General features: G+C 40.9%; 1 protein-coding gene across 1 annotated transcript in view; it reads left to right on the top strand.

Annotated features, from left to right (window-relative positions):
• The first annotated feature begins 179 nt into the window (after positions 1-179).
• The window catches only part of wtip (WT1 interacting protein), a 33,052-nt gene continuing 12,480 nt past the window's right edge, over positions 180-20,751 (top strand). The window contains exons 1-2 of the mRNA XM_085446818.1: positions 180-2,193; positions 10,847-10,948. Coding sequence (XP_085302944.1) covers positions 696-2,193; positions 10,847-10,948 — 1,600 coding nt within the window. The 5' untranslated portion in view covers positions 180-695. The remainder of the gene's footprint in view (positions 2,194-10,846; positions 10,949-20,751) is intronic.

The following is a 20,751-nucleotide window of genomic DNA, read 5'->3' as shown; positions in this document are numbered from 1 at the left end:
GTAAAAGGAGTCGGACCAGGTGAGGCGTGCTTTGTGTGGTATTTTAGTCTGCCCGGGATGAATGCAGACGTCCCCTTCTCTCTTAAACTATTCTCTTCAGAGCCGGCAGCCCCTTGCTGAGTTGGTCGCAATCATTGTTTCTCTGCAGCATTAACCACATTCCAGAGAGGCGCAGCGCATCCAGTCTCCTTCCCCGCATTCCTTTCACGCGAACGAGTCCCCTGCATTAAACAGCGTTTTGTTGAGATTTTTGCGCTCTTTGTGCGCTCAGGCTTGCACACAAATGGTGTTTGCAGCATATACGATTATCCGACCTACTTTGATTTCTTGCACAGTGGCCGTAAAGGAAATCTAGAGGAAAAACCAACAAGGGGAAATTCCTCCGCGCAGCGCGCCGTTGACTGTAAAGACCTTTCAACTTAACAAAAACTGAAGTTGACAAACGTATCGCTGTCGGCTGAAACTGTGAGAAAGAGTTTGTGTTTTCGGCGAAGCGGGGGAAGCAGAAGAAGACGATGCGGCTCTCGGCGGGGTTTGCGGGCATGTAAGTGGTTTTCTGTGAGTGAGGGACGGCTGTACGGCGGCGTTTTGTTTTGATTTCCATGTGAAACGCAATTAGTGCTCCGCGGTGCTCTATAGTTTGGCTCGCGCAGCGGAGCGCACTCTGAACTTGTTTCTCTCCTCGGAAGCACAACATGGAGCATTACCAGGAAGATTTGGGACTCCGGGCCACCAAACTGATGGAGGACCTTTCTTTGTATGATGCGTACCAGGACGGGATGTACGATGCGAGGAGAGACTTGGTGATTAACCCCGATTTAGACTTTTCGGCTCCGGCACTGGTTGAGCATAAAGCCAAGCCGATGAATGGGACCTCTGTGCTTCACCAGCAGCATCACACAGTGGAGAATTTCTCGTCCGGGAATAAAGTGTACAACGCGGCTCCAGTGCGCCCGGTGAATTGCAACCGGACGGTTCCTGTGGATTTTTGCGCCCCTCAGAGGGACGCGGTTTATAACGAGGATGGTTGTTGCACCAAATCCGAAGTAGCTTTGCCTTGTTATACAGGCACTTCCGAGAGACACAGGAGGTACTCTCTGGAGGTGCAGGGCCACAGGTACAGCACCGGCTCCACCTTTGACGGCGTGCCGCTCAATAAACCGGTGGCTGTGCCCGGCAACAGGTGCAACAGTGTCTGCATCGCCAGCAGCCACGACGGGAGATATAACGCCACCAGTCCTCGCTCCAGCCTGGCATCTTCTCTGTCTTCTCAAGAGCAAAGCAAGCATGCCAGCCCGAGGTCGAGCATCAGCAGCCCGCGTACCAGTCTGGTGGTACCGGGTCAGGAGAGGTACACGAGCCCTAGATCTAGTTTGGTTCACTGCGAAGGAAACAGTGTCCTCAGTCCCCGATCCAGCTATGCAAGCACCGCCAGCGACACGAGTAAACACTCAAGTCCCCGGGCCAGCCTCAACAGCTGTGACTGCTGCAGCAAGCCCAACAGCAACCGCACCAGCGGCATCAGCATGGGCTACGACCAGAGGCACACCAGCCCCAGGTCGAGCACTGCGAGCCAATATTCCTTCACTACCAGCCCGAGATCCAGTTACTCTGACTCTCGGTACGGGCCCGTGGTCAACCAAGATCTGGAGGGAGTCTTGCACTCAGCGCCGCTGGCGAGTCCTCGCTCCAGCATCTGCAGCCAGGACGGGAGCGCAAGACCGGGGACAAGCGCAAACTGCGTGGTCAGCCCCCGGTCGAGCATCTCCAGTCACAGCTCTAGAAGTTCCCGCAGCTCCAGGGGGTCTATGAGCACCTATCCGGATCTGCAGCTTCCTTCCCCTAGGTCATCCATGCTGGGAACCAGTTTACACGAAGATACGCTGCTGCAGGAGTTTGGAGACTCCAACGGAGTTCAGAATCGCATCCATCTCCAGGGGCTTTCGGCAGTGCCTGAACCCCAGCAGCAGTCGGGGCAGACGGGAGGGACCGCGGATATACCCTCAGGGTCGCCTTCCTCTTATAGTTATGTGATGCCTTCAAAAACGGCTTCCTCGGGCCAGAGGTTTAAACTACCTTACCAGGTGACCCCCAGTCGAGAGAGTGGACCAAGCCAGGCGGAGAAAAGGCTGGAGGCGCTCACCTTGGAGCTGGAGAAGGAGTTAGAGATGCACATGAAAAAGGAATACTTTGGTAGGTTTGTTTTTGAAACACACAAAAATACTATTAGCGATGACCGCAAACACAAAATCACTGGGAACATAAGTCTGTGTTGCAGAATCAGTTTATTGCCATTGTTTATTACACACAGAAGTACAAATTTTAAACAAATACGAAACACAGACTATACATCATTTTCCTGCATAAAACACCCGTGTCAGTGTCTCCACAGCTGGGATTTGTTGCAAGTTGCACTAAAAATTTGTGCTTGTTAAGGGCACAGTGATGATGCCTGCACATAGGTTTGCAATGATATTTCCTAAAACATTTTATGATTGCAAAATTAATGCCATTTAAATATTTCACTTACTCTTAAATATAGAGTATTAATCTTATAAGGCACTGAACACCAAGGCACTAAACTTGCATGGCATAGCATAACTACAATGTGACCTAATACTATATGTTTTCCCAGTTTGCAATCCTTCCTGTATCACTATTATATTTTGGTGGTGAATGGGCATAAGGGTTTGACTCTGTGGCTTTCACAAAACCCTTTTCTAGTTTTTTGCACATATTAAGCAATAAAGGTCTTGCATTAACTTATAGGCAATCAAGATAATTTTTTCATTTAACATTTGATTGAGATTCTGCCTTGTTTCATGAACTTTTCCTGTCTAATGGTTGTAAAATGTGGTCACAGCAGCTCATACAAACAGCCCAATTTTGACCAAGGGCAAGGCATGATAACAATGCCAAAGGGCAGACATCTGCCCACTGAATCTACAATTCAAGGCAACTATTAAAAGAGTATTTTTCTGTGCGGGCAGGTTTATTTATAGGTTTGCCATCTCTTCAAGGTCTGTTTGCAACCTGCTAAAGCTATATCACCACTAACAGCTCCCTCTCTGGCAGATAAGAGTGGGTTTTGCAGGGCAATACTAATTTCTGTCTTGGCAGAGCTAACATTTGCAGAGCGCGGCACGTTGCTGAATGGAACCTTCTGTTCTGCCAGGTCATTCAGAGCAGTGTGGTCCGAGTTTGTTAGAGATTGCGGTCACTGTGAGCGTTGCGATTTAAAGAAAGGCCCTCCCCTTGCCGTTTAGACTCCTTAAGATGCCCTATGTTGAAAATTGAACACGTGGTGGTTACTTTATGCTGCAAAATCTTGACACTAAAACAGTTTGGTTGACCAGCAGCAACACAGCCACAGAAAGCCAGCTGAGGAAGTTTCTGTCTACCTTTTGAATTAATAGCCAGACAAATGGCTGCAGACGAAGAGCAGTAGTTTGTTTTATAGCTGGTGCACTTGCTCAGAGTGAGTCTGAGACAGCTGTTGATTTGTTCCAGAGAAACAGGTTAAAGAAGGAGGATGGAAGACAGGAGGGTGAAACGAGGAAGACAGCAGTGAGGGGAGCAAGAGAGATAAAGAAACAAGAGGGTGGAAATAGATAGAGATGGGGAAAGAAAGGAAAGGGAGGGAGAGAGAAGAATGCAGTCAGACGCTCCTCACATCGGGTCCAATAGAGACAGCTCTGTTTCCGTAGCGACAGTGGAGAAATTGATCGCTGGGCCTTCTTTTCGGGGGGCCCAGCACTGCTTGCCAGTGTCCCACTCTGCCCACTTTGCACTGCCGGCTGGCTCTTGTGTGGCCTCTGTTTGTTATAGTGGCAGAGGAGCTGTGAATCAACAGCTGGCCCGATACAAGCTTGCAATTGAAGCAGCAAAGTGAGTGAGGCCCACCCCACCCTTTTGCTTTGCTGTCCCTCCCTCTCTACCACCACCACCTTAAACCACTGCCTCCCCACCCTGCCTCCCCCGCGAAGCCCTTCATTAACCAGCCAGTGGGGAGTTGGGCAACACCAGACACTTGGCACACGATCTTGGCTGGCGGGCCAGACATAGTTGGTGGGGGTCAAGTCTGATCACCTGCCTAGAATTATAATGGCAGTAGTCATGCCCATGCCTGACACACACATGCTGACTTGTGGACAACAGCACACTGTGTGTATGCTGTACTGGACCCTACGCCTGTACTGGGAATGCACACTGCAGCTGACGAGATTAGAGGTATAGATTTTTTTAAAAGTCTCACTTTAAGTTTTAAGCCTAGATTGTCCGCTGAAGTGTGAAAAGCTACAGGAGCATTCACAGTTCACCAGGGCAGTCGCTCTTGAGGAGTTTAACATGTCCCCCTCCACACATGGTGGGAAGTTAACTGTGTCATTCATTCCCAGTGTGCACCAGACTACATGTGCTTGTTTACAGTGCTGTGAATCACAGCTTTCTCTTCATCCCCTCTCCTGCATCTGTCTTTTGTTATATTGTCTTTTTTTTTTTAGAGTAGGTGTAAATCAGGATTTGCTATAATGCCCAGGACTGTAAACCTACTCTATGTGCAGTAATGGAATCTCTCCATTGCAGACGTGCAGAGATTTTAAAGCATCGGAAGTGATGCAACGGGCGACACAAACTAAAAAATCCCTCTGCTTGTGCTACAGGTTTGAGCCTCCATTTGTTTGACTGAAAATCTTCATGTAACCGACTCATATCTACAGAGATTGGTTTGATATTGTGCCTTAAGAAGTCCAACTGACTTCACACTGAGCAGTGGTTAAAGTTTCATGAATCAGGCTGTGCAGGCCTTCTTACAACTCACAGCACGTCCGCTGTTGTCTTTAGTGATGGTAGAGAGGTGAAGGACCAGAGTGTTTATAAAATACTCTCTAATTTACCATTTTAATGTCTTTTAATTATATTAGATCAGAATGGTTGGAGAGATTTTCTTCTATGTGATCTTCCACACTAGAGTTTAGTGTTTTTTCTTTTTCAGAATAAGTTGTAATTCAAATGCACTCACTTATTTCACTGTCAGTCTAACCATTGCACTGTGTGCTTACTACACCACTGCCATCCACAGTTCTTGTAGTGTATATAAAAGATGGATGTAGCTGAAATTGAAGCCAGCACAGAAGCGCCTTAAATCGACCAGCAGGGGGCGACTCCTGTGATCTATGGGAAGTCTTTATGAAAATTGCTCTTTCGCTTACTTCCTCACTAGTTTATGGCCTCAGTTTGTAGTTTCACTTCTTATTGGATACAAAACATATTCATTTTGCAAAATGTGGTCTTTTTTATAGGCAAAAAGGATGATGAAACATAGCATAGTTTACACTATTTTTGACAAATCACTAGCTGATGAGATATGGGCCTATGTGTCCCCTGCCCCTTACTTATCACGCCTGGTTTCAAAACATCAAGATGGTGATGACAAATGTTCAGTTTGAGGCTTCACATTCGACCTTCATGAACCAGTGGGTGACATAATGGTATCTACGGCCATCTTTATTTACAGCTTATTCTAAAATCAAACATTACTGCTTAGTTTTACTGCATCCTGCGAGTGCCAAATGGATATGTTGTGAAATGGGCACATGAGATGTTCAGCTCCCTGTTTTAAATGACTAATAAAGAGCACTTCAGAGATTTTCCCAGCTGCTCTGTAAAGGAATAACCACATCCTCACTCATGAGACCCTTTCGCATTTTTCGCGTGTGTTCACCAAAACACATTTATGGTTGACATTTACATGTCAGTGTATGAAATCTTGACAGTGCTACTCACACATAGTAACTGCAGTATAGTTGCAGCTAGCGGGATTAAAGCAATAGAGGTAAATCAACGTAGCTGCATGAATAAATCATAGGTTTTCAGTTTAGCCGTTGGGTAGAGAGTTGAAGCCAAAAAGTCATGTTAGTAATTTCTCAGCTATAGATCACTTCTGTGGGAAACCAATAAAAATAACAACGAAGGAAGGAGCCGGAGGGTTATTTAAAAAACAAACAAACAGCCTAAAACCACTTATGAATCACATTTTCTTGTTATCAAGAAGCTGGATAATGTGTGTAAAAATAGGCACACGTGGTGATGTGAGAATTGGAAGTGGAGGGTATACACGAGTCTTTTAATCCGTCAAAAAATTGTGTTGTTTCACTAAACTTACACACAACCACCACCACATTTTGAGGAGTACAATGCAGAGAAGCAGCGATTTGGGTTATCGATGTTCAGGCAGATTCACAGTAAGTCACGCAGTGCAGAAATCAATGCACAGGCACCATGTACATCACGCTGTAATATGAGCTGAGTCACAAAAAAGTCAGTAGAAAGGAGAATGTTGAGACTTTCTTACACTCACCTACACATTTCATGCTGATGCATGTAGTCTTAGTATAACAGGAAGTTGGCTTCACTCATACAGTAACATTCCTATCTGTGAAGTATTACTGCATCAAAAGACGCTTGTCCAAGTTATTCATAGTTGTCATTCCAAATAATTGGAAAAGGAAGTTCGCTGCTCTGATGCAGAGCAGAAAGGAAACAGAACTTGGTATGAACATTGGAGTATGATGCTAACAGACTGTGGTTTATCTCTTTTAAGCACCCTGGACCCACCCAGACCTTATCAGTTATTAAACAGTGACCTGGTGCCTTTTTAGCAGGTCGAATTAAAACAATGCAGCATTACTATGCTTCATTTCTTTTGAATCACAGTTGTTGGAGATGTAGGTGAGATTTTTTTAGTAACGGCAGTAGTTACTGACTCATTGGTTAAAGGCTTCCTCTTGTAATTACAGTTTTCATTCGATGGATGTAAAACTTTACTGGAGTTTTCAGATCTCACTCTGGCCTGGTGATGGTTGTAAGTGAGATTTTTTCCAAGAAGTGTTTCTTGATTTTAGAGCCTTGATGTGGAGCAGTTACTGAATGAACTGGGGATATTTATCGAAGTAGGAGGATTGCTAAGGCTAATGTGGGCTCAGACAGCGTAATACGGACTCCAATCACTGGAGTCAAACACAGCTTCACGGGTCCTTTATAACACCTGAAAAGCGGAGCATGTTATACATACAGTATATTTTTTTACCTTCTCTCTCATGTTACAACATAGATTGGGTAAATGGTGTTGAGCAACAGAAGCATGGAGTTCTTTCTTTTTTTTGCACAAGGGTCAGATACACACTATAGGATTGACAGACCATAACGTCACATACCCAGTTTTTGTGCAACCAATGAATCATGTCAATCTTATTTTTCTTTCTTTGTTTTTTAGCCTTTACTGAACACAAAACCGCTAATATCACATACACAGTTTCAGACGTCACTGCCTGTTCACATTCTTGTTCTGGTACACTCAAAGAAAAATGCCTTATTGTATCTGTTGGCTTGTGTGTGTCACCATTTAACGTACTGCCCTTAACTCTTGAGAAGGGCGAATTTATTTGTACGCTTGTCTCTTGTGACAGGTTTGTACATGGATGTAATCATACAAAAATTAACTTTTAAAAAAAGGTTCAAACTTGGACACTAAATTCATTATATATGCCTGGATATGGACTGTCATTTGTATCGGCTTTTTCAGCGATAAAGACCACTTAATATCACCAAAACCTGATTTATGTTTGTACCTGAGCAAACACACACTGCCTCTTAATGTTACACCTTTAAATCTTTAAAGTACAAAGTTAATTTGAGGACCCTGTAATTAACCATTGGAGGTACATTAGTATAGAATGAACCCGCAGGGACAAAAATGTACTTCTTCTCTGTCCCTGAGAGTTTAGTTTCCCTAACAACTATTTATTCCCAGCTGTAATTGCTTGAGGAACGTCTGACGTGTGGCCTGTTCAAGTCATGACAGGATCTTTTTTTAATCATCGGTTTGTTACCAAAGAAATAGTATAATCAAGTCAGAACCTGGCATAACTGACTCAGTTAACTCCACAAAGAGTTGTGTAGAAGTGTAGGATTTAATGCAGTATGTGAATATAAGAGGGACGATTTTAGATTCTAACAGGTAGAAAGCAGCAAAGCAATTACATTACAGACTTTCGCATTGGCAAAATTGTCTGATCAGCTTGGATATTTTAAAGTTCACTCATTCATTCTTATCCCGCTATTCTTCCTGTTTTCTTAGCAACGAGTGCAGTCAGTCCAGGTTACATCAGCTTTTGATTCCAAATAATTAATATGCAGAAACACCTCAGATAACAAGTAAAGACATTTAAGCTGTGGGTGTTTTTGTTCTTTGTGCTCATCCTTTACCAGTTTTCAGTGTCACCGAGTGCTCCAGAGCTGTTATGAAAGTGAAATAACCCTCTCAGAAAGCCAGGAAATTCCACAAGTGCATCACTGAAAGTGTATACATGGTCTGATTTCAGAGATAATGAACCAAATTAAATTAGGGGTGTTGTTGTGGTGCAGCTCCCCTGTTGGGATCTCTTGAGAGCTTGTGTCCTCTAGCCACAGTGACCCTGGACTCACCTCACCCAGACTTTGACCCTGCACTCGCTCAGGAATGTGGCCTAAGTGGAGGTTGTCCTGTGTGAGAGTTTGGAGGTTGTTAGTCTGCTGCTGATGTCTACTAATAATTTTAAGCCACTGTTTTTTTTCCCCCTCCAATTGTGTTTCTTCACTAAAGGTCACAGCACTTTGTGTTGATGGTTAGTTCAGGCTTAAGTGAAGTGGCATTTGAGTCCATCACTTCCCCTCAAGGGCAAAAGCAGCATTGTAATCTGACGGATTGTTCTTGGACTTTAGGGACGGATCGAAATGAGTTATTTCCACAAACCGTCACATGGTTATTGCAGGATTCAACTGTGCTTTTACACTCACTGACCTCTCTGTTAGTATAACTGTTGAATTGCTTGTTGATGCAAATATCTGATCACATGGTAAGAATTTGATGCATTTAGGCATGGTCAAGATGACCTGCTGAAGTTCAAACCAAGCATCAGAAAAAAGGTGATTTAAGCAGCTTTGAACATGGGATGGTTGTTGGTGCGAGTGGTTCAAAAACTGGTGGTCTTACTGGGATTTTTTAATATAACCATCTCTAGGGTTTACAGATCTGAAAAAGAGAAAATATCCAGTAAGCGATTGTTCTCTGAGTGAGAAATGCCTTGTGATGATAGGGATCTGAAGCTTATTGCCCCACTGCTCTGAGCTGATAGGAAGGTTAACAATAACTCAAATAACCACTTGTTACCTTTGAAGCATGTGGAAGACAGCAGCATAGGACCACATCAGATGCTACTCACAATTTACACTGGCTTACCAAAATTAGACATTAGACTACTGGAAAAGTTGTTGCCTGGTCTGATGAGCCTCAGTTTCTGCTGCAACATTCAGATGGTATGAAATAACATGAAAGTATGGATCCATCCTGCCTTATATCATGATGGGTCCATGGTCTCATGTGGTGGTGTAATGGTGTCTGCAATATTTTGTTGCCACACTTAATGTCAACCAAACATCATTTAAATACCACAGCTTACCTGAGTATTGAAGCTGACCATGTCCATCTCTCTCTGACCACAATGTACCAGTCTTGTGATGATTGCATACAGCAGGATAACGTGCCCTGTCACAAAGCTCAAACTGACATGTTTCTTTGCACATGATAGTGAGTTCACTGTACTCACCTGGCCTCCACTATCCCATGCAAAATTCAGGCACTTTTTTAAGTAAAAAGGAGTCCAGCCCGGTACTAGCAATGCGTACCTAATAAAGTGGGCAGGAAGTGTATGTAGAAAGGAAAAGATGGGAGCTGCTCATAAAAAATTAGTAAAATCATAGAACATCAAATGTTACTATAACAAGGACTCCACTCCAGCGGATATATTCACGCAAGTAATGTCAATAACATTAAAGTAGTCAAAAATGTCTTTTAATTTTGAGTATATTTTACCATTCTTTGAATTATTTAATATCCATGTGCATGAATGTAGGTTTATAGCTGCTTATCATGTCATCTTCGTTTACTGGGTTAAACTTTATAGGTGACCACTGCGAGTTTGGCTTCATGATCCGAGCAGTAATAAAATGCTGGTTATGGTAATAGCTAATATACTATAATGAAGGAGGAAACAGCACCACTATGAGTTGTAAAGTCTTTGCATGTGTCAGTTTGGTTACAAAATATTTATGATAACCAATTAAGTAAAAACAACATTGGCCCGTTTGAATACAGCTTTTCACAGCAGGACAGTAGAAGAGGATTTTTCTCTCCGCCCTGTCCTTTCTAACAATCCCCTCACTTTTACTGCATTTCCTGTCAGTGCATTTTAATGTAATCATCAGCTTTCCTGATCTAGTCGGCTTCAAACAGTATGATGTAATGCATGGAAATGACAGGAGTCAAATGTGCACAACTAAAGTAGAAATCGCTTCATGAAATATGACTTTAGAATTAATATTCAAACACTAAAATTTGCTCTCTGTCTCTAAAACCTGAACATCTGTAATAATCTCTTTAATGTTTTAATGCTCCGAATTTCATTGTGATATTGGTCTTCAAAGGCGATCAAAAGCTGCCGAGGGAACTGTGTGATATTCTTAGCAGATTTATAATTTTGCAGTGTTATTCATTTGCATAATTAAATAAATGTGCAAACACATTGACAGGTTTCCTGCTGTGTAACAAGAAATGTGACAGGATCAAGTCCAGTAATTGTTCCTTATGTCAGAGTCACACACAGAACAACACAGACTGTGTCTTCACTGGACCATACAGACCTTTTCAGCATCAGTGCAGTCTCTGTCCTCACAGAATCGCAGATTTGTTCTACTTTTCCATTAAACTGTTGTCCTCATCATCATGTAATTGACTCACTGTCTCTAACAGGTATTTGTGTCAAATGTGGGAAGGGTGTGTATGGAGCCAGCCAAGCGTGCCAGGCCATGGGGAACCTCTATCACACAAACTGCTTCACCTGCTGCTCTTGTGGTAAGTAAGGCAGTTATTTTATGGGTGTCTATTATGCTTTTTACTTATTTTCTGTCATACATAAACTGTTACAATGGTGGATGCTCATATTCAACATAGCAACAGTTTCAAATAATGAGTTTATTACCCTAGAAGCCCCTAGAAGCCAAAAGTGCTGGGTATAAGCACTCTGTTTCAGATAGCGCTACTTTTTGCAGTGTGAATGTGGTTATTGAGGCACCTAGAGAAATGTGAAAAACTCTAAAGAGCAGATGGTGATATTTTACATGACCTTTCCTAAAAAAAAGTCCTAGAAATATCCGTATTATGTGTCAGTGTCAAAAACATGTTGCCATCTTCATGAGAATTCTCTGCAGAGGTGACACCCAAGACATCTTATTTCAGCTTGTTGAATTTCAGTCATGCACTAGGGCTTCTGTCTGAAGCATTTTTCTACAAAGTCTTGATATGCGGGGTATGTGTGAAAAAATGTTACACTCATGGTTTATGTAACACATATGTGGAAAAAAACCATTTCCAGATCAGCAACGTAGATTTATAGATGTTTCGTGAGCTATACGTTGGATTTCCCGTCCCTAGACACTATAAAACTAGTGTAAAAGGTCAAATTCAGTGAGTAAATCTAATCAGCATCTTCACCTAAATATGTAGAATGCTACCTGTTTTCTTACCTTTTATCCTGTTATCTAGGTCAGCGGTCTCCAACCTTTTTTGCGCCACGGTCCGGTTTATGCCCGACAATATTTTCACGGACCGGCCTTTAATGTGTCGCGGATAAATACAACAAAAAAAACTAGTAACGGTGCTGAAAAAAAGAAGATTTATTCATAACACACGTGAAAAAACCCAGGAAAACCGAGTTAACGATTAAAACGATAACAAAATAACGCTGAAAACCAATAAAAACCCTGAAAACCATACATTTCACACCTGAGCCTCAACTCTCGGGGCCCAGTACCAAACGACTCGGGGGTTGGGGACCGCTGATCTAGGTGAAAGAGTCATAAGTCATGGTTACATCCTGGTAATGCTAATATTTGACTTTGATTCCAAAGAATTTATATGCATAAATATCTCTGTTAAAATTTCTCCTAAATAAAAAACAATCTCCAAGTTTTATTGGTCACTCTGAGCATCTGCAAATATTGTAGCAAGATGAAAAAGGTTAATATTAATTTTGTCTGTCTTATTGCTAATCAAGAAAACAATAAAAGTAGCTAGTCTGATGTGCCTGTATGTTAGTTTGATGTGTCTCTACTCTAAATATGAAGACTGTGAGGCTGTTTCTAGAATAGGGCTGTCAAACATAAGGCCCTGGGGCCAGAATTGGGCCCAACTGACTCAAATCTGGCCCGCAGGATGGATTTGGAAAATGTGAAGAAGAACAGAAATTTTGGACTTTTAACTGTACTTTCATGTTTTACAGTTTTTCCTGACATAAAAATCTCCCCCCATGGCCATTCATTCCTCACCAAAGTAATTCATTTATTTCTGTAATTTTACACTATGCTAATTAGCCATGCAGACTGAGTTACAACAAATAGCTTGTTGCTTTCAGATGCAGCTGGATGCAGCTGTCAGTCTCATATCGCACACTGTTTTAACTCCCTAAATCAGCTCGTGTAAACTTGCCCACAGCCTTCAGTGGAGACAGTTTTAAAGTATTTGGTCTGCGTGGATGATGATATTATGAGAAGTGAATCACAAAGCGATTCTGCATTAACCTGATAGCAGAGTGATTTTTTTCCTTTCTGCTTAGGAAAATGGTGACCTATTACTTAGTCTCACAAATCTATAATGCATGCGTTGTTTTTCCAGTTGAGGTAAATAGCTGTCATTAACCCCTTTTAATGCACGCCTTTCTATTTAATTTTACACTACCTGAAATCCATCTGTACTGAACTCAGTGTCCAAATGTATGCAGATGACACAGTCATTTATGTGCATACTAGCTCTAAAGAGTAAACTGCATGAAGCAATGGAAAAAACATTAATTGCATAACTTATTTCATACAGAATCTGTCCAAAACCATAAGCATGTTTTTTTCTATTAGAAGAAGCAACTCCCCTCCTCCCGAAATTGTTGCAAAAAGGGCAGAAGGTACATGATATTCGGTATTGTAAATGTCGATTCATAATTATTTTTACCCCCGCAGAAATACATTACAAAAATATCTTTTAAAATAAGCGCATCCTTGCTCATTTTGAGACATATATATAATTTAAGAATTCAAATTGGTTCACAGCTCTCACCCACCCACTCTCCCCAACATAAACACGGTCATTTAGAGTGAGTAAAGATTGAAAAGCTGAGCAAAAATCAGGTAAAAACATTAACATAAAAGTGGCAAAAACATTGTATCTATAAAGGGCCATTGAGCACTGTGTTATATTAATTACTTGAGACACCTGGGTCTGTGTTTGTATTTTGGTTTGCCCAGCTTTTGTGCTCCCTGGAGAACTGATCATTTCAGGAGTGTGATGTCTCAAATGTGCTAATTCTTACAGGCAGCACCAGCCGTGCTGTAAGCTTCTGCCGCTGCTGTCTCTGCCTAAAAAAATCATCATTAGTATCACCAGCTTGCTGTTAGATCTGGTGTTACAGTCTGGATCAAAACATCTGCTTCTTAAAATAATCCCCTAGGCTGGTGTCCGCTCTGTAGAATAAAAGGGCAGCAGCTCTCTGCAGCGGGAACAGGCTAATAATGAAACAAAGAAATAAAATGCTGACATTATTTAGTTTGTAAGGCTGTAATTAAATCTGTTCTCGAGCTCCAAGGACAGTATAGATTGTGTGTGCGTGTGCGTGTGTGTCTTCTGGACGCCCCTGACACTCGACTCCAGCCCTCTTCTCCCGTTTCCTGGGGAAACAAGAGGAAGATCTTGGGAGAAAGCTTTTTAGGCAGGTTCCATTCATATGTGTAACTATACATGGATACCGATCCTCCACCTCGCCCCCTCCGGTTCTGGAAGAGCTTCCTACAATTTAGATGTAACCAAAGCCACATACTTTCCTATTTATTGTGTGCTGGAAGAAAGAGGGGCCAGAAGCTGAGTGTCCAGTTGCAGAAGTTTGGGTGTTTAATGTGGAAAAGTGGCTTCTGGCTTGGTTAAGAGCTGTTTTAACAGCCTTGATAACTTTTTTTGTGGGTTCATTTAGGAGTCAGTGTTCATTGCCAAAACAAAGGAAGACACTGGTTGTTCTCGACATTTGGTCTTTCAAACAGACTTATTTGTAAGACAACCAGATAATTTCCTCTGAGGGCTAAAAATACCCTGAAAACATGCCTGGAGTACTTGTGGGGAGCAGGGTAGCTACATAATAAAGCAGTTATGTGGAGCGTAATTGCTTTTAGACAAAAAACAGCTCCCTGGAGAATTATTGTTGCGTTTATTGGAGAAATCATGTCCACGATTAGTTAACAAGTTGTCTTTTGTGCTTCATGGACCATCTCTCCTCTAAAGATGGTTTATTGGTAACATAAACTCTGATGTTTCATTTGACCTCATGTGAATGGGAATGTTTTCTTTTAAGCAGTGTTTTGAAGACCTCTGAGAAGTTTAGTTTCAAAGTGCCTGGTCTTGTCATAACACAATCCAGTGATTTATCGGGAATTTCGTGCTTATGTCCCCTGTTTGTTTTTCGGGTTCTTTTTCTTCTTTCTGGACTCTGAAGCTCCAGAGTGAGGTTGAGTTTGCTGAGACATTGCTCACTGGTAGCCTTGGGCTTTGTTTAACCATGCATAATTGAGCCCTCCTCTTGGCTTACTCCCATGGTTGCACCCTTTTTTCATGAAATGGCCAAGAATGCAAACCCCACCGCCGCCACCACCACTTCAGCCAACCTTCCCTGGAGGACCTCAGTCAGACAGTCACAAAGTGTACCAGACCTGCTTATCAGAGGGGGCAGGCCTGGCATTGGCACACGTACGCCAAAGTGGATGCAAATACATGTCCACAGGAGGACATCTTGGGTCTAATCAGTTTGAACTTTGACTTTTTAATATGAAATATCTTATTTTTCTTCCTCTAGTGTCCATCATGCTAAGTAGTAAAGTCAGTCAGTCTATGCCACAAGTTTCTGATGGCTAAAATATAACACACATATAATGTTATCACACTTGGTCTGTAAGTCAAATCAACTCAAGTAAAATCAGAAAAATTGTAAAACCTAAGGTTATGGTCTACATAATATCAGCACAGTAAAACTGACAAAAGCGTTTAACCATTGTCTTTAAGTAAACTTTAAACATGAGGTCTTATTCTATTTCTTACTTACTGAGTCTAATATTTAAAATTAGAAAATGCAAAACAGAAAAACCTGTAATCTTTTGTATTATCATTGCTCTTACTATTTTTATATATTATTAGCTACCAGTTGTATATAAAAAGGCATTAACAAGTGTTATTTTAGCAATAATAAGCATCTGCCGAGGTATCTATGGTTATAAATAGTGCCACTGAGCAGTGAATTTATTCATATCTGCAGCTTTAATTGTTGGTCAGAGCATTAAACATTACCCTGAACTGACTGGATGAGTAATTGTTATGCTGTTGGACCTAGCAATGCTAACCTTAGCCACAGTTTGCAGGAAAAAAAAAAGTCACATTGTGTCCTTGCAAAATGGCACAAACATTTAAAATTCAAATTTTATTGAAAGATTTGTTTCTAATGACTGCTAAATGCAAATCGAATTATTATACAGTAAACTCTGTTTTTTGAGAGCTTTATTTTTCTTTCTAATTTTAGTTTACGATATTTATTTTCCCATTTATATTTGGCATGGAAAACAGGTGTCAAAACATCCCTAATGGACATATTTCTCAACGTAAACACAGGTTAATCGGGCTGAATGTAAAATTTCAGGATGGGCGCGAGACAGGGTGTCGATGAAAAGAAAAGAAGTAAACACTGCACTTCAGACTGGATGAGCAGACTGTCAACCGCAAAACGCCCGATGACTCATTTGTGTGCTACACTGAACCAAAAGGCAGCAGCTCAGGGGCTTGAATTTCTTTAATCGTTTACCGCCACAAGTTGCACCTGCAAGGCACTGGAAATCATTCAATTTTCTTTTTTGTTTTACTCCTGAGGTCGTACATGTCATATATATGCAAACTTGTAGTGTTATTAGAAGAAACTGGATGGATGGATAATGAGGATAAGGCAACTTCATTCATTAGTAATCATGCTGGGTAAATATTTCTTCATAGATGCAAGCAGGAGACAACTGTTCTCATTAGCAGGTGGTCAGCGAGCCGGCAGCTAACGAGCCTGTAGCAGCAGTATTGTGTTTGTGACACCCTCGGTGGAACCCTTTCTGCTTTGTTTGGGCTTGCATTTAAGATCCTTCTTTTATTATAATGAATAACAGGAAGGCTGGATGCTGTGAGACATGTTGGAACAAGGATGTGTATCATAACTTTGCCCTCAATTTGGGCTGCAGCTGCCACTTTGATGTTATTTCTATTCTAGGCAAGTTAGAGGTTGATTCAGAAAAATGTGGAAAATTCTATTTAAATACTTCAGACAGGTGATCTGTTCATTGCCAGTCATGCATGAAAAATGTAACTATTTATTTTTAGATTTTTTTTCCTCAATATTGTTTTCATTTACACAGCGTTATAAACATTTTGTTGCACAGCAGATGTCACCTGTTGCTCACAGTAGACCCGTGCTGTATTTTTTATATTTTATTTGCTGTATTATACCTTAACACAGCAAATAAAATATATGTATGGATCTCTTTTTAAGATATATCAAATAAAGATATACATATTACTTTGTCTGCTTTTACGTTATGAAAGCACAGAAAATGCTAAATGAAAAATAATGATACATCACAGACTAGAGCACCCCACCCTCCACCACCTCAAATGAAAATAGGTGCCATTAAAAACAAAATCACACAGCTTATTATTTTTGACAGTAAACAGAACAGATTTCTCTTGTCTGCGTCAACTGTTTTATTTTGTGGACAGACTCAGTTGTCCGCTTGCTGGAGGCTAAAAATGTGCTCATTCTTTGACACAATCATACTAACGAAAAGGACAAATATTATCTGACTCTACCAACCAAAGCTCTTCTGCATACTTTGGTATTTGAATACTGCTACCTTCCTATCAGCTAAAAGCAGTCTAGCCATTCTTCTGTGACCCCTGACATCAACATTTAGACCAGCACTCTCTGAAATAGTGAAATTGATTTTGAATAATAGTTGAAAATCATTGAAATCATCTTCCTTTTCTATTCTGATGCTCAGAACTCATTTGAACTTCAGCAGTCTTGCCTTGACCTTATCTACATACCTAAAGATGCTGACTTGCTGCCACGTGATTAGCTGCTGAGATAGGCGCATTAAGAAGCAGTTAAATACCTGACTAAGTGGCCAGTGAATGTGCAACATTCAGATTGATTGTAGGCCAGAGACATGGAAAAGTCAACATTTTTCAATGGAAACTCATTTGCTTTTGGAACAAGGACTCAAACTTATTTTATAGACACAACGAACAACATTTGGTTTATCATTGTGTGGCCTTCGCTTGCTGTATCTCATTCATTCTTGCTTTAAACTGGAGGATATTATTAGGAGTTTCTTTTTACAAAAAAAAAAGCTTCTTTTTTTTTTGCACATACTCATATCTCTCCCATCCACACATCATCTTTTTCTGCACAGCTGAAGACATGCAATCCTTAGCTGTTATCCTGCAGTTCTGTTGCCTTTCGTCTGCAGTTATACATTACAACTCAAAGGGTAGACCAGCAATTTGAAGATCTTTATCTCTCGTTTTGTCCACACAGAAAGCAATGAAATGTCTTGCAAAGATCTGACACTATTGCAATGTTCCTCTTTTTGGAGGTGAAACCTGTCTCTTTGCCAGATGTTTTGCCCTGAACTTTTGCGCATACCCTAGAAGTCGGAGCGTGCATCATTTCTGACTTCTGGATGACTCAAAACTGGGAGTAAATCTGTGAGAACAGTAATCAGAGCATAACATCAAGACAGTGCATGTGTCTGTCCTGGTTTTAGTATTGTGTGGCTCAAAGGGTGTGGTGGCAATTGGTCAAAACAATGTGATGCAACCATATTTTTTTGTTACATGTTTTGTTTTTGTAAATTAAATCCTAATATTTAATTAATCTGTTATTCAGCACTAAGTTTAGCAAGTATCTGTGCCTATGATGTAGTTAAGGAATGCAGTGACCAACGTTACTCCCCTTTATTGATAAGCTTTGCTTCAGAAAATACATAACAGAGCAAAACACTAAACTTTGAGTCCATTTTTATCCACAGTCTATATGATGTTAATCTCCACTGTTCAGAGGTGGATAATATGCTTACAGCAGACTTTGCTGTAGCCTCCGTGACTGGGGTTTCTCTCAGAATACCAAAAACATGAAGGTCTGCAGAGGCTTGTGATTGCATTGTATGAAAAAATCAGTTTGAAGTTCCTTTGTGAGCCAATCACCATATTTATCTGTTCCTGCAGCCAGGCAAACGCTCTCGTGGTTTCTCTGCCAGAGAGAGAACAGAGTGACGCCTTCTGCCAGCACATTCCTCTCTGTTAGGCTGGTTTATTGTCAGTGACAAAGCGCGGAATTAAATTAAAATACAGCTAACAAAATTTTCTGTTGTCTTTTGATGTGAATGTAAAACAATAAGCTTCTGTATGTACTGAAGCTCTCTCCTTGTAACTGCAGGCAGGTCCGTGCTGTCATGTGAACTGTTTATTCTGGCTAATTGACCTGATTAAGGAGCCAAACTCGGCGGTGTGATTGGTTTTCAGATGCTCATCAGTACCACCAAAAATGTCCAACCTGAGGATGTGTGACGGGTTCACTTTACCCTTTTTTGTAAAGCTCAAATTTGTTTGGCCACTGATAAAATTTGACTAACTCATAAAATCTTAGAGGAAGTAATAATACAACTATTAACCTTGGGAAGTCATTGGTTTTCAGATGCTATTTATATTTGATTAACTGCTAGCAAGAGCAGTGTAAGAGCGAATTTTCTAAGTGCACTTTTAGTAAGCACGTTTTGCCACGGGATAAACTTCCTCTCAGAGGGGAACAGTTATCTCGTGTTGAAACACACCAGCAGGCGTGTCACCAGTAGGAAGTTGACAAATACTTCTTGTTGGAATGTGACCTGATATGATCCACTTCTGTGTCAGCATTTGCTTTAGGGATGTAGATGTTTCAGCTTTTCTATCTGGTCAAAAGGTCAGCTCAGTAGATCAGCAATTCAAAGGTTAATGGTAAAAGATTATATTGTGCGTTGTCTGTTTTATGCTGACAATTTATTTTACCGTATTAGACCCAATCACCAAGAATGTAAAGGGTTTAAGCTGATTGACATCTGCTTAATTGTTCTTACTGGCTTATGTTTGACTTCTGACGTCAATGCAAACGCAGATAACAACAGTTTCACAAGTTCAAGGCAGCAGCGGCTTGAGAATGCAGGTGCCACTGTTACTCCACCAGGTACAAAACCTAAGTGTATGATGGGAAACGGGATTCTATGTGATATGATATGTGACAGATCATTAAGGAACACGATTGTCTTCTTCATATCGTTTTGCAATTGGTTTATATCTAAAGATCTTTAGATAGAAAGAGACAGGGCCAGCAATCAAGTCTGGGGAGATCGTCATGGAAAATGTTTTAATAATATTTCATCAGTTTTTAGAGTGTAAGGCTGCAAAATCAATGGATCAGTTTCAACTGACAGTCCAAAAAGCGTTATGAATTCATGTTCACTCGCTGCAAAGTTTTGAAGTTCATTTTAGTTCATATGTATTTCGTCATTTAAAGATTATGGACACTCAAATGGACAAATTAAAAGGACACACTGTTTTTTTCTTCTTCTTTCTTTGCTTAAAGTTTGTGATTATAAGTGTTTGTAACCTCAGTAGTCATGATTCATGATTTCTGCCAAAGCTGGAAAGCCCTACTATGAACCATTAAAAAAAATAGAGGCTTGGTTTTCATTTTTTTCTACTAAAGAAATTATTTTGTGTCAAACTCTGAAATGTTCCCCTTTCTCTTCGCAGCATGTGGCTGCTATAAGCTCAGCTGATGCAACTGAGCTGCTGCAAAGAGAGCAACACCTTTTAGGCTGCAGTTAAAAAGTCTGCTATTGAGGTCTTAATTCAGACTTCCATTGTTAATGGACTGGACTGGAAAATGTCAGTCAAACTAAAGAAACGTAAAGCATGCTTCATTTCTCTACCCATAGTTTAATTCATCATATTTATGAAAACTTTATTATTTCCTTCCTTTAAATCTTCAGCTTCATATTCAGTGCACTAATCCAGGTAAAGCTATCAAGCCCAACAGTTGAAAAAGTCAGTAACTTACCATTGCTGCAACAGAAAATTAATGTTTGTGTGTGTGTGTGTGTGTGTGTGTGTGTGTGTGTGTGTGTGTGTGTGTGTGTGTGTGTGTGTGTGTGCTAGACATATACCATGACTAGAGAAGTAACACTTTTTCACTCTGTTTAATAAATGCCTGTCCTTAAAAAAATCAAAAGAGATAACACAAAGATTTTCAAAGTAAACATATCATAATAATTCCTCAATGTTCATAAAGTACTATCCAAAGGGGGGACTCTCTGTGGCTTTGGAAGTCTTGGGTCGAGCTTCATGTGCATACCATGAGCTCAGGTTACACTGAAAGAAATCCTGTCATCTTCACTTCTATTTGAACTCCAGCCATGAACTTAACCTTAAGGGTTGGATTTTTTGTCAGTTTTCTAGAGTTGCAGAGAATAGTCGACACACGTCCTGCATCCAAAATGTAC

Source organism: Copadichromis virginalis, linkage group LG1 (assembly GCF_057382275.1).
Source record: "Copadichromis virginalis isolate Kocher_CV1m ecotype Utaka linkage group LG1, C_Virginalis_male_GT1.1, whole genome shotgun sequence".
Lineage (NCBI taxonomy): Eukaryota > Metazoa > Chordata > Actinopteri > Cichliformes > Cichlidae > Copadichromis > Copadichromis virginalis.
Note: the sequence above shows the minus strand (reverse complement) of the source record. Positions and strands in the feature narration are given on the sequence as shown.